Below are 14,939 nucleotides of genomic sequence, written 5' to 3'. Positions count from 1 at the left end.
CCTACGGTAGTAAGTGTAGGCTCTGTACGGGGCCAGTGCAGCTCTCAGCCGCCGGTGTAATCGCGGTTGGGTTTTTCCCAGTGGGATTAGTTAACTCCCATCGTGCAAAACTCCTACCGGGTGTCAAAGATTATCCCGGCGGCCGAAAGACTCTCCTGTCCCGAAGGTAGCCTGGCCAATCCACGGTAGACTGGATTCCAGGTCATTCATAGATATGGGCGGGAGGAAACTCAAAGGTTCTCGACATCTATTAACGGAAAGGAGCTCGAAAAAGGTTAACATCTATGACAAGGGTTTGTCTCTACGTAGGAGAATGCGTTTCCACGAGTAGTCTGACATTTACATTTACATTATAGGCAGGTGCCTTCGAAGGACTATCTCAGCTACTGTCCCTCTATCTCGTGGACAACCAGATCCTGACGATGGCCCCCGCCATGCTGCGTGGACTACAGCTGGACTGGCTGGACGTAAGTGCTAACTCTATCTGGTACATAGCGCCTGGGGTACTGCAGGGAACGCGGTCTGTACGAAATGTCTATATCGTTAAGAACAAGCTTCAGTCCGTCAACGTAGGCATGTTTGCTGAGCTTGCGATCATGGAAAACTTATACTTAGAGTACAATGAAATTTCTTGGATTGCAGATGACGCGTTCCACTCAAACAAGCGACTGGGTCTCCTAAGCTTGCAGGGCAACAAGTTGACTTATCTGTCAGGGTTTTGGTCCAAACCGTCAAACCTAGGCAAAGTGGTTTTGAACCTAAAAGGAAATGCTATTATAGCCGCTGAGTACCCCGGGAGGGGAAGTTTAAGGTGGCAGGTTCGATTGCCGAACAATCCCCTGCGCTGTACGTGTGCGAGCATTGGGTTGTATGAATCCCTGTGGAGGCAGTGGACAGAGATATCGCGATCCCCTTGGCATTCACTAATATCCTTACCAACAGGGTGTCCCGCCTCGTCCTTGATGGAATGGCCTCCTGTACAGGTTAATGTCAGCGCCCTACCCTGCCCGGCACCGTTTGTGGAGATTGTAAACGTAGAGCAAAATCACGAGTCCCGAGAATACGAAGTTGTTGGAAATGTGTACTGGGAGGACCTGCCCCAAGTGTCCTGGGACTTTGCCATTGGGTCAGAACACTCGATGGACATAATGTACAACACAACCTCAACGACACACGCCAGTCTGGGAGTGGGTAACCTAACTGTACAAGTGAAGACCTACCTAAGGGCTGAGGGGTGGACAAAATGTAAAATGGTGGATTTTGATATCAGGGAACCCCAGAAATCGAAGGTGTGTTCTAACTACATGGGGAAGTCCAGCTTCACTCTCTGGCTTGAGGGTGCGAGGCCTTTGGCGTTGGGGAACACACTTTGCACTGCTTCCTCTAAGAGCGGGTCCTACACAACTAACTTGGAATCAACACACGACACACACATGTCGCATTCTCACACGACACAACATCCCACAACAACAGCGCCCCCACTGATGAGCACACTGCAACACCGCACCGCAACACGCCAAACTACAGCAGAGATAATGAGCACAGGTATGACTGTCGATAGAGACAGCAACGTCACGTGGTACATTTCCGTTTCAGCTACTGCTGTGACAGTGTTATTGTTTGCGTTCGTTGGTAAGGTAGTTTTGAGTTGTTTCAGGTGTAAGGTTAAGCGCTGTCCACCTGATATGGCTGACGGTGTCCGCGCGACGGTCGCTGCATGCTCCAACTCGCCTCTTGACGATCATGATAGCCCGAACGACTCAGTCATCAGCCCTTATGCTGAGGGTCGTTTTGAAGACCACGAGAGCTTAGATGGATCAGAAATCAGTCCTTACGCTGTGGGTCATATTGAAGACCATGGCGGTTTGAATGCATCAGAGTCGGTTATCAGTCCTTACGCCGAGGGTCGTTTTGAAGACCACGGCAGTTTAGATGGATCAGAAATCAGTCCATACGCTGAGGGTCGTATTGAAGACCATGACGGTTTGAATGGATCAGAGTCGGTTATCAGTCCTTACGCTGAGGGGCGGTTTGAAGACCATGATAGTTTAGATGGATCGGAATCAGTCCCCAACCCAAACGTCGAGGGTCGCATTGAAGACCATGGTAGTTTGCGCGACACAGATTCGTATGGGTCTTCAGAAATTGTCCCTTACGGACAGGGAGCGCTGAATACAGCTTACGAAGAGCGTAGTAGTTGTGAAAATACTAGCAACGGAAATTCGAACGTGTCCGAGCAAAACTGCTACCAGCACCCCTCAACTCCCCCTAACCCCGGCGCTACCCACTCCTCTGCCTACCAGCAGCGGACTAGTTACGAAAATACTGGTACGGAAACTTCCAAAGTGTCTGATCAAAACTGCTACCAGCACCCCTCCATTCTCCCCAATCCAGGCGCCACCCAGTCCTCTGCCTACCAGCAGTGTAGTAGTTACGAAGATACTGGTACGGAAACTTCCAAAGTGTCCGACCAAAACTGCTACCAGCACCCCTCCATTCTCCCCAACCCTGGGGCATCCCAGTCCTCTGCCTACCAGCAGTGTAGTAGTTACGAAGATACTGGTACGGAAACTTCCAAAGTGTCCGACCAAAACTGTTACCAGCACCCTTCCATTCTCGCCAACTCTAGCGCCTCCCACTCCTCTGCCTATCGGCTTCGAAGAGGCTATTTTGACTAAGCAGAGTCCTCGCGACGCTCTCTGCTCAGCCGCTCTGGCTTCCAACGCAGAAAAAAGTAAAAGAATTGTGGCAACTATGATAGTAGTTTGCACACTGTTTTGGAAAACTGTCTGTACACAATAAGCGAAAGGTACAGATTTTTTTGGGCAAGAAAAATCGCCTATCAGTTTGATACACATTTACTTCTGTTCTAAAGAATTGGCGCAAGTTTCTTCTGTTGTAATTTGTTGGGAGCCTGGCCTAGCAATCTAAAGATGAAAGTCGGGCAAAACCTGGTATGTAGATGTCTACATTGATAATTTTTACTGATGAGCTACAGCAAAATGGGGGCAATTGGCCTTTTCCTCTTCCATTAAATATTCTCTTTTGATATGAATGAAACCGCTGCGTTGTTTCGGATCTACTCTTGCGTTAGCAGCTATAATGAATTTACAAATCGCGGCGGTTTTCAAATTTTTCTCCCCTTCCAGTTCTTTCTAACGATCTTTTGGGATCTATAAGGATTTCAGGTTTGAACAGAAGTCTCTGGACCATGAAATACTTGCACATGTGCAATCTGATTTGTACAATATCATGCACTTGTATCATCATAAGCGTACAAACCCGTTTCAAAACGAGAGATATCTTCAACTCTTCGTCAGTGACACCTATTACTGAAAAAACTGACGGAATACTTTTTAGATTTTTTTTGGACAGAGTACAGTGCATTGTATATCAGATAAATCACAAGGGTACACATCACTGTAATGTGTTCAACATCATTATTTTTTATCATATTTCAACATCAAAACCTTATTTTACAATGAATCTTATGACTATCAATGTAACATCGTTTAAATGGAAATCAGTACCGTAACATGCGTTTATACATTTCTGATTATTGCTTTGTTCTTACACAACATATTTCAATAAAATCATTTTAAGACTGCATAGCAGCATTACAATATTTCGTAAAGCAAACAGAATACGCTCACACATAATAAAACAAAAGCTGTGTAGAATGTTTTGATTATTTATTCAGATGTAGTTCCGTCACAAAACGACGACTATCTCGTGGTAGGGGCCAGCGACATGGATTACTAACTGGAGAAAGTGCAAAATTGACTATTCTCCAAGCAGAGGTTAGGCTCCGGCTGCTTTTTTCACGTTTTTTAGTCGTTTTTATCGGGCTTTCTATTTTATCAATTCATTTTTCTTGAAGTACGCCAGCCAAACACAGCAAGATAAAATACAAAATAGAAAGCCCGATAAAAACGACTAAAAAAACGTTTAAAAAAACAGCCAGAGCCTAACATCTGCTTGGAGGGTAAAAAATGACAGGATACGCGCACACGTAAAACTTCAAACGTTCCTTGACGAAGAGATGAATATCTATTCAAGGGTAACCCCGTAACAAACCTACTAAGGTATATATCACGTAATAAGGGTCGGTGCATGAAAGGTGGGATTTAGCTATAACGGTATCTATTTGTTATGAGTGTTTAAAGTTAACCACAACTAACCAAAACATTGAGGTTAGTGGAAAGCGTTTTCAAAAAGGCCAACCAATGTGTCATTCGAAAAGTCTTTTGGTAGTATGTTGTATACTGAAATCCGTCTTTAATTAAATTACGGGTAATCCCTACATTTTTAAAATACTGATTGTCTGGTAATGCTTGCTTTTTGCAACCAGATATATACCCGGCAAATACCAATATTGCTATGTCCAACTATTCTTGATAATGTGCAAAACTGGTCATGGTAGGACAAACACACATCAGCAGACGTCTGAACGTTCACTATGAAAATACTGGGTGGATGATATCGTGGTCCTATCAAATAGGCTTCATGAGTCTGGTTCGCGCATTTTTATGACACAGACATTCGTCATGCTAAAAGTATTCAATGGAAATATTTAAATGTGTATTCCTTATCAAAGTATATGCTTATGGCATCCCCTTATCCCCCCTTTGCAATATGTTATGGGATGAGAGATTCGTAAAAATCGCGATTTCGTCAAGATCTGTTTCGTTCTATCAAATGAAAACCCGAGGAAGGAAACAAAAACTTCAAGAGAGAAACATTGCATTGATACGGTTGTAATTAAGGAACGTGTTCTGTCGGAAAAATGCAGACCTGGCGAAGGGACTTCAAAAGTCTGGCGACAACATGCTGAATATTCCAAATTAATTTCACCTAAGCTGGATAAACACATTTTCTTGTATAAATGACTAAATTATCAGATCTGCCAGAGTTGGTACATACGTTTGTCCCGGCCATCTGTGACACGGGTACTGCCATGATAAAAGGGTAAATAAGAAAATTCACCTGTAAAGTGTGTCTAAAGCGTGTTAAAAAAATGTTATAAGATGAGGGACCACTACTAGCAAGTCTAATGAAAACAATAACTTCAAACAAAAATATTGTGGTCGTAATTTGGGTCAGGGACGGTAACGCGATTGGTTTTTGTTGGAAAAAAATGCAAATTCAGATCAAGAAAAGGGACTTCGAGAAAAAAAGGGCTGAGAAAAAATGCAAGGAAAAGATCGGACCTTCATAAGTCTGGCGACAAAATGCTGAATATTCTAAATTAATTTCACACAAGCTGGATAAACACATTCTCTTGTGCAAATAACTAAATTGTCAGACCTGCCCGAGTTGGTACGTACGTTTGCCCCGTGCATCTCTGTGACACGGTCCTGCCATGCTTAAGGGTTGAATAAAAATATCTCAAGTCTAAAGTGTTTCTAAAGCGTGTACAAAAAGATGTAATAAGATAAGAGGCCACTATATGTTACGCAATAAGTTATTCACATTCCTGTGTATAAATACTATAGATTTCAAGATACTCGATACCAGAAGTAGATTTGACTATATCTTTAGATCCGACAGACCTTATAATGCTAAGATACATAGAAGATTGCTTTGTGATTAGAAAAGATAGTAACACCCATGTTTAGCGCCATGCCCTAATTGTATAGAGGTTCACTTAGTATCCTTTAACCTATATTGTTTAGTTAGTAGAGTTTTGAGGTTTATTTTGTATTCACTCTGTTTTGTACTTTATACTTCACCATACAAGTCTTAGAGTCACTGTACTTTTCGTTGTCTCAATAAAAATTGCTTTCTATTGTACTAGCAAGTCAAGTGAAAACAATATCTTCAAACAAAAATATTGTGGTCGCCATTTAGGTCAGGGATGGTAACGCGATTGGTTTCTGTTGAAAAAATGCAAATTCAGATCAAGCAAAGAGACTTCTATGAACTGACGACAAAATGCTGAATATTATAAGTTAATTCCACTCAGGCTGGATAAACACATTCTCCTGTACAAATGACCACATTCTCACAGGCCTGCCAGAGTTGGAGCTAACGTCTGGCCCGAGCGGACATCACTGTGGTACAGGTACTGTGGTATAGTCTGTATAATTAAGGAGGTTTTGTTGGTCGGACTAAAATCCATCAGTCGAGTTTCATTCTGTATCAGCGGGTCATTTGAGAATCAGGTGTTTCCACTATGGCTGTAAAATGGGTGGCGAAGTTCTGTCTAGTGTTGGTTGTAGTACGTTTGATAGTGCCGTGTGTAGAGGCAGGAGACTGGCAACACTGTCAGAATGTATCACCGCTGAGATGTAGTGTTGGGGACAGCCGTAATGGTGGATCAAAGTACCGGTATGACATTGCCGGCTATGAGTCCAGGTGGAACAGAGACCCAAATTCTTATGATAGTTACCAAGGGCCTTTCAAGCACAACGGCATGTACCCATACCCAGCCTTCATGTCCTGTTACGACTGTGCAGGTAACGGAAGCGTGTCAGGTAGCTCTGTCACTGGTGAAGTCCAGGGTGTCACTTTGAGTCCCTCTCAACAAGACATCACTGTACTTGTCATAGCCGATAACAACGTTGGCACAATGACTAAAGCTGACGCCACAGCTATCTCAAAGATGCCACGCGGTAGAGACTGTAGACTATGGCTGGTAAACTGTAACATAACGACCATAGAGGCAGGCGCGTTTGCTAAGCTTCCACAGGTGGAGACCCTGGTCATCTGGCGGAGCAACCTTCAGGCCCTGAGAAGCGGCACGTTTGAGGGGATGAAGGGCCTCCAAAAGCTGCTGCTGTTGGGCAACAACATAACCTGTCTGGAGGTAAGATTTTAGCACGCATGCGCATCTAAGACGCAAAAGATCTTGTTGGATCTTGAGCTACGATACTGGTAACGTTTCATTACTTTTTGTTTGCAGTATGTATATTGTGCCAGTTTACGGTCCTTTGGTCTTATGCTACATGTATTAAACTGTAATATAATCTAGCTAATTGATTCTAACATTCCACACCCGCCTATTGTCCAGCTTGTCGAAGGGCGAGTGTTCTCAGTCTATCAACAGTCGGGTTTTCTCCTCGTGAAATGGATTATCACAAGTCACTCTAGATTGCTTATATGAATGACATTTACAGCTATATCAAGTTTTTAGGACATTCCCAAATTCTAGGCTGGTTTGAATCCTTTTATTTTCCAAAATCGTTCTCCCATGAATAGTCTAAAGCCCGACATTTACATTATAGGCAGGTGCCTTTGACGGCTTGCCGCTGCTGCGGTTCCTCTATCTCGTGGACAACCAGATCCTGACGATGGCACCCGGCATGCTGCGTGGACTACAGCTGGACTGGCTGGACGTAAGTGCGAATTCTATCTGGTACATAGCGCCTGGGGTACTGCAGGGAACGCAGACCGTATGGCGTGTTGATATCGCTGAGAATAGGCTTCAGTCAGTCAGCGTAGACATGTTTCCTGAGCTTGCAAATATGCGGAGCTTGCTCTTGCAGTACAATGAAATCTCTTGGATTGCAGATGGCTCGTTCCACTCAAACAAGCGACTGGATTCTCTAAATTTGGCGGGGAACAGGCTGACTTTTCTGTCAGGGCTTTGGTTTAAACCAACGAGAACAGTCAATGTCGCTTTGAAAGGAAATGCTATAGCCGTTGCGTATCTAGGGAGGGAAGACCTACTACTGAAAGTTTTATTGCCGGACAATCCCCTGCGCTGTACGTGTGCTAACATTGGGCTGTATGAACATCTGTGGAGGCGCTTTACGTGCGGTAGGGGTCCTCATCCCCGGTATGCTAAGATGTCCCTACCGACAGGGTGTCCCGCCGCGTCCCTGATGGAATGGCCTCCTGTACAGGTTAATGTCAGCTCCCTACCCTGCCCGGCACCTTTTGTGGAGTTTGTAAACGTAGAGCAAAATCACGAGTCCCAAGAATATGAAGCCGTTGGTAACGTGTACTGGGAGGACCTGCCCCAAGTGTCCTGGGCCTTTGCCAATGGGTCAGAATACTCGATGAACATAACATACAACACAAACACGACGACACACGCCAGTCTGGCAATAGGCAACCTAACTGTGAGGGTGGGGACCTACATAAGGGCTGATGGGTGGGTGAAATGTAGAGAAGAATGGAACCCAAGCGAAAATCAGGGATCTAGGAAACAAGAAAAATGTTCCAACTACATGGGGAAGTCAAGCTTCACTCTTTGGCTCAGCACCGCCAGTAGCTTCTCTTTCTGGAACCTCAGCTGTTCGGCGATCTCAGAAGTCGGTTCTTATACCGCATACTTTGACGGGAGGGAGGGCATGCACTTCTCACAACCTTTCACCACACCACAGCTACTGACACAACCCACAAACCACACACGACCAGCAACAGCCGACACACAGCCTCTGTCTACACCCCTGTCCTACATAGTCTTGCTTCCGGGCAACCACAACCAAAAGTACGTTTCCGAGTCTACATGGCTGATTGTGTTCGCTTCTTTGGCGGCAGTTCTGATGATACTCACGAGGGTAGCATGGGAGTATACCACCGGGGTCAAATGGGCAGCAGGGCTAGAGAACAATTCAGCAGCAGAACAGGCACTTGCGCCCCGAGAAGGCGTGGCACGCTTGCCTTCTGGGCCGAGCGCGATCGTCCCCTATGCCGTAGTCTACGACAATGCAGGTGCAAACAGTGGAGACCCAGATGACCAGATTGCCCCGTACGCCATAACGTACGATGTCGAAGACGATGAGATCACACCGTACGCTGAAGGTCACTTTCGCGATCACGACAGTTTGTGCGAGTCAGACGCTTCTGACTCTTCGGAAGCTGTCCCGTACGGTGTGAGTAAGCTGTGCGACAAGTATGTCAGTGGTGACCGTACAGAAACCCGAGATAGCACGCCTGGTACCTATAGAAGCGACAACGTTGCTAGTGGGGGCCCCGTTTCCAAAATGTATGGCAAAGATGAACCAAAGGAAACTATCCTAGATGATCCCGTGTCGGTTAGGGTCCTCACTGATCAGGGAAGCCCGTCCCCTTTGCCAAACTCAGACCGTAGCGAAGCGACTTGCTCCACGGCCTCTTCGCTACCAGAGGCCGCCGCGGATGGCGCTCACGCCGCTACCCCGAAAGAGACCGAAACACCCGGTTCCGAGGAGTCCGTTATGGACGACTCAGGAAGCGAGCAGGGGGGTTCTGGTGTTAACGGGGAAGAAGGCAAAAAGTCTGTTTCAGACGAAACGGCCTCTATGGCCGAATGAGTCGTAGCCGTTGTTTTCTAGTGCGTACATTAGCAGCCGTGCCTACTTGACAAACAAAAAGACGCGAACTTAACATGGCTTTTAGAAACTCAGCCGAAATTGCACCAGAAAATACTTTTTTTAAACTTCGTGTAAAATGTTGTTGCGATTGTAGCAGTTATACTTGATATGCAATGTAGTATATTGTAGCAATGGTATTATGTCATTGAGTGTGATCAGTTTGTAAATTGTAGCAATGGTAGTACATGTTGTAGTTTTTCTTCTTCAAATAGAATCAGTTTGTAAATTGTAGCAATGGTAGTACATGTTGTAGTTTTTCTTCTTCAAATAGTATCTATTGTGGAAATGGTAGTTTGTAGTTTTTACTTAATGTTTTGAATTGTATCAATATATTAGTAGCCTGTCGAGTGATTTGTTTGTTTCTGTGGTTCTTTTCATGGCACCAATTTCACAAAAACTCAGACCTAGCCTTTTGCCAATGTGCCTATACATAAACAAACTAAAACATTATGTTACAATTTTTATCACGAAAAGAGGTAAATTTCGACTCCTCGATGATAAAGTAATTCTGAAAACTTGATTTTAAATGTTTGCTACACGCATAACTTGTGATGATTCGCCAAACTTGTGTAGGTACAGCTATGATTTACAGGTACGCACCCCTGCTGATACTAGTTATATGAAAAAAACTTCTTTTTCTTCTTCAAAATAATATACCAGACGCCTGGCTAAGCAATCTAAAGATGAAAGGCGAGCAGAACATTTGGTAATGTTTACAAACGAGCTGCGGAAAAATTGGGGCAATTGGGCTTTTTTCTCTTCAGTTGGGATTTTTTTTATATCAGCGTACTCCTGATGATATGAATGATAAATCTTTCTACAGCGTCAGCAGTGAAACAAAGTTACAACTTTCAGCTGTTCTCACATTTGTCAATGATCTAGTTATTTGTAACGATATTTGAGGATTTTACTGGAATTTCAGGTTTGAACAAGATTTACTGTGCTATTCAAAACACGTGTACATTTCAAATTAATCTCAGCGCAGAAAAGTTGATTTAAAAATCGCACACTTTCGGATATGTTTTATGCAAGTTATGTTGCAATGAAATCCATCGGAATACAAAGAAAAAATGATTTTTACAGGCAGAATTACGTACACAATAAACTATGACTAACTTCTAGCATATAGCAAATAAAGATGGCGTAAGGACTTTCCTGAATAACAAGCTTTGCCGGAGGAACAGAAGATTGAAAATTCGTACGTCTTGAATATTCATGATGAATTGTATTATCGTCTCCCTCTGCTTCCAAAAAAGAAGTCAAACCCAACCTGTTTAGAAATAGCCAACACTAGTATTAGATTAAAATATTGTTTATGACTGTCCATTGTCACTATGTGTATACCATGTACTTGCAATTAGCCCTCGGAACTTGCAAATAAACTTCTTATTCTTATTATCAGACGAGGCTTGTGCAAACCATTGTTTCCTTGCTTCAGAAATTAAGATGAAAAAGGTCCACATGAAAGTCGCCCCACATTGAACAAGATTTAGTGTACATTTCAAATTGATCGCAGTGCAGAAAAGCTGATTATTTCAAAATCGCACACTTTTGGATATCTTTTATGTCAGTTTATTATGTTGCAATGAAATCCATCGGAATGCAAAGAAAAAATTATTCTTACAGTCGAAAATACGGGCACAAAGAAGTGTGACTTCCTTCTAGAATATAACTAATAAAGATAGCTTAAAGACTTTCCTGAATAACATGTTTTGCCGGAGAAACAAACAATGGAAAATTCATAGGTCTTGAATATTTATGACGAAGTAAAACGAGGCTTGTGTAAACCACTGTTTCCTTGCTTCAGAAATTAAGATGAAAATGTACGCAAATCTATGCCCCACTGAAAGTCGCAAAACATCGTTCCAAACCTGTCATGTTTCAGAACAAAGAAACTCCTTTCGTTAAAATGATATGCCATGAGTCTGGCCTAGCAATCTAAAGATGAAAGGCGAGCAAAAACTGGTATGCAGATGTGTTCATTTGGTAATGTTTACAAATGAGCTGCTGAAAAATGTGGAAGATTGAGCTTTTGCTTTTTGGGCTCTCTTCCTCCAGTCCTTTATAACTTTGTAATTCTTGAGACTTTATATTCTTATCAATACTAATGAAACAGCTGTGTCGGCGTCGGGCGTGGCGTAACTGGTAGAGCGTTCGGCTCGGAATCTAGAGGTTCTGAGTTCGATCCCCGCCATGCCCCCGACGTTGTGCCCTTGGGAAAGGCACTTTACACGACTTTCCTCACTTCACCAGGTGTAAAAATGGGTACGTTGATATAAGTTACAAAACTTGAGTGCAGTGCCACTTTGTCCTTTTCTGTCCAAAAGCAAATAGAAAAAAAAAAAAACAGCTGTGTTGTTTTGGTTGTGATTAAGCTCTTACTGCAAATCATATTCATTTTCCTCCATTCGTTTATAACTCTCCTTTGAGATTTTACAGGGATTTTAGGTTTCAACAAAATCCATAGAGCTCCAGACCTCTTGCAATTTCGTTTGTGTCGAAGCGTGCATCAATACCGAAATATGTTCGGAATTGAAAGCAATGCAGTTTATCATTTCTAAATCGCCAAAAATTGTTGACGACTCGAAAAATTGATGCTCCTCAGAGAAACTTTTATGCAGTAAATGCAACCTGAGTTTTCACAACCAAACATGCGAGTACCAGGAATGTTACATACTTATAGCATATACAGTAAGATGGGTTGCCGCTTTCTTAATATTTTGGAAAATAAAAAAGAAAACTCATGGGTCTTTAATATTCATGAGGAAATATTGTAAAGGAGAAGCATTTCAAGGTCTTATAAAGACCTACCCACATACCAAATATAAAACCAATCCATCCATGCGTTTTCTAGTTATGTTGCGGGCAGTAATCCCTGTCACAAATACACTGCATATAGCAGGAAAAGTGGACTTTGTCAATAGCGGCAAATACCAGGAAAGGTTGGTAACCTTTGCTTCTTGGTAATATTTACAAATGAGGTGCTGAAAAATGGGGGCGATTGGGCCTTTTCTCTTCAGTTGGATATTCTTATTGATATTCTTATTAATGAAACAGCTGTGTTTTTGGTAAATCTCTCTTTTCGTGCAGACACTACAATATTCCCGTTTCACTGAGGTAATAATTGAAATTGACGACAAGCCCATTCGATGAATACGGCCCAACGAGAGAGCCATACACACACTACTGACATGCTATGATTTTGCAGGGATTTGGGGTTTGAACAAAAGTTCTATTTAGTCACGTTTTCAAACCGGGGCCCGCGACCGGAAACGAAAAATGAAAGTTTATGCCAATATATATGTACAAGGCATACTGTTGAATTATTCTTGGTCCGTTTTGTGTTTTTGTCTTCTATATCGTACTTTTTGTTCCCAAAACTGCCCGACTGGGCCCCTTTGTGTTATGACGTTAGCCTTGTGTGGCTTCAAAACGATTATGTGTCATCATAATGGTTAGAAAAAGAATTGGTAACTAAATTTAACATTATCATTCTCTAACGTTACAAAAGGCTAATTATGTGGTGCGGGATATATACTTTCACAGACTCTGGTTAGAGTATATTTTCAGTGCAGAGATTATCACTTGTGAATATGTAATATATAGATTTTGTCTGATGATCCATTCAGGAGAATTCTACAACGGAATGGGACAGACATGTAACTATAAAAGTTCCGTTAATGTTATATTGGTAACATAACAGGATTCGAACCCAGGACCTCCTGTTTCTTGGTCAAATACAAATGTACTGTGCATGCACGCAGTTACGTCACACGACTGCATAATTTGGACAATTCAAAATAATATTCATCCTACATTATCCTAACGTTATATAAATTATAGATATGTTTGTCAGACTGTTCTCTCAGAATACTAGTATGTCACAGCACAATCAGCAAAAGGAAAAGAAACAACTCAGCAAGGCAAGGCCTTTAACTCAATATTGATTGTATATCATGCAATGTATGACACTTTGTACAAGAAATTATCCTGGTAACTAACGTTAACGCTAGTATCCTCTAGCGTTACAAAAAGACTACTTATGTGGTGCAGGATAAAACAGACTATTGTGGAACTGTAACGTTATAAAGTTAACGTTAGTCTTATATTTTCAGTGCAGAGATTATCACATGTGAATATGTAATATATAGATTTGGTCTTTTGACCCATCCATATCAGTCATCTTGTTATCCAGACATGCCGACCGTCACCATGCTAAATGGAACTAATTTGTAACACGTTTATTTGTATCTCAAGCTGCCTTTATATCCAGGCACTATAGACAGTCATAACAAGTCTTGTATAGCATGCAGCCAGGGAAAACAACCGTTTCCACAATCTCTGCCATTAATGATTCAACGACTGACAAGATGTGTCTTCAGTTGACTGCGGTCCTATTATATCGTTAACGTTATTGTTACTAGGGGAATATCAGTGGCACATTTTCTGTGACAGTTGGGAGTTTTCAGGGTGTTTCATGTCCTTGAAGGTGCCACAGAGAAACGAAGACTAATGAAGTCGATGCCTTTACAACCCATGTCTAATCTACAAATTGTAGAGACGAGTTACCGTTACCGAGCTTCAAAAGGAAGTGTGTCATGATGATTGGAATCTCCAGATGCCTTCACAGGGAAAATATAGACAGTTTAAACACATCGTGTGCAATATGCAGCGAAGAAAGAACACGGTGATACGGTTACTCTGCTCCGAAAGGAACTGTTACCTGTGTCATGATGGTTGGAATCTCCAGTTGCCTTTACAGGGATACTAAAGACAGAATGTTAAGACTAACTAAAGACTGACTGAATATCGTCTTCGGCTTGGCTGCTGTATTGTTGTTACCTCAGACATTTGAGTGGCACGTTTTCCGTGACAGTATGGAGGTTTTATGCTTGGATGACTTGTCTACCAATGCCACAGAGTATTCAACGGACCATGTTTTAACACAACTGTCTTGCTTCGAAGTCTACACACTGAAGAGACGATGTGCATTCGAAAATTAATCTTAACATGTCACCTATCGTTGCATGACCTCCATTCACCGCGTTCCTCTAGCACATGTGTGATGTTTATGAGATGAGAAGCATATTTATGTAACGTTATCACTTTTATTAAAATCAAGTTTGTAACGTTACTGTTCTCCGATTCAATTCAAAGAGTAGATTGTACGTTTAGAATACATGTTGCCAATTGTTGCATGATTTCTCTAATTGCTGTGTGCCCTTTTGCCTTGCTGAATTGTAATGTCAGTACGCCCGATATATTGTTGTTGCATATATCTATTATCCATCAATCATGTTTTGTTCAAAGACCACGTCATCCTCTTTGGACTGACAAGCCAGTTTGTAGAGAAGTAGAAAGAAAAGTGTCTAACATTATGTACCGTTTAATCTTAAGTACATTTATTTGTAACAGGATTTTCTAGTTTTAATACCAGTTTATGTATAAATTGAAAGTACAGTGATGTATTGTAAGTAGAGCGAGTCCGAATAAGTATTCATTTTGTTCATTGTGCTCGGCTAGTAGGTTCTTCGAGATGTTACTTGAAATCACTGAAATTATGTGAAATATTCCACCGCTTTCTAGCGTAGGATTATATGCAAGTGTTGGCTGGCACCTCTCTGTCTATTCTCGAAT

At 42.2% G+C, this 14,939-nt stretch overlaps 1 protein-coding gene across 1 annotated transcript; it reads left to right on the top strand.

Annotated features, from left to right (window-relative positions):
• Positions 1–6,175: 6,175 nt before the first annotated feature.
• On the top strand, positions 6,176–9,242 carry LOC118425037. The gene is made up of 2 exons (XM_035833851.1): positions 6,176–6,808; positions 7,227–9,242. Exons 1-2 carry the CDS (start codon positions 6,176–6,178, stop codon positions 9,240–9,242), a joined length of 2,649 nt encoding a protein of 882 aa, XP_035689744.1.
• Positions 9,243–14,939: the final 5,697 nt, after the last annotated feature.

This window comes from Branchiostoma floridae, chromosome 10, assembly GCF_000003815.2.
Source record: "Branchiostoma floridae strain S238N-H82 chromosome 10, Bfl_VNyyK, whole genome shotgun sequence".
NCBI classification, from domain to species: Eukaryota; Metazoa; Chordata; class Leptocardii; order Amphioxiformes; family Branchiostomatidae; genus Branchiostoma; species Branchiostoma floridae.
The sequence above is the reverse complement of the archived record's forward strand: the minus strand, read 5'-3'. Positions and strand labels throughout refer to the sequence as shown.

Excerpts from the sequence above, each read along its gene's own strand:
- LOC118425037 (XM_035833851.1), top strand. The coding sequence starts at position 6,176 with ATGGCTGTAAAATGGGTGGCGAAGTTCTGTCTAGTGTTGGTTGTAGTA. Across the intron at positions 6,809-7,226 it reads ACAACATAACCTGTCTGGAG|GCAGGTGCCTTTGACGGCTT; the intron begins GTAAGATTTTAG and ends TTTACATTATAG.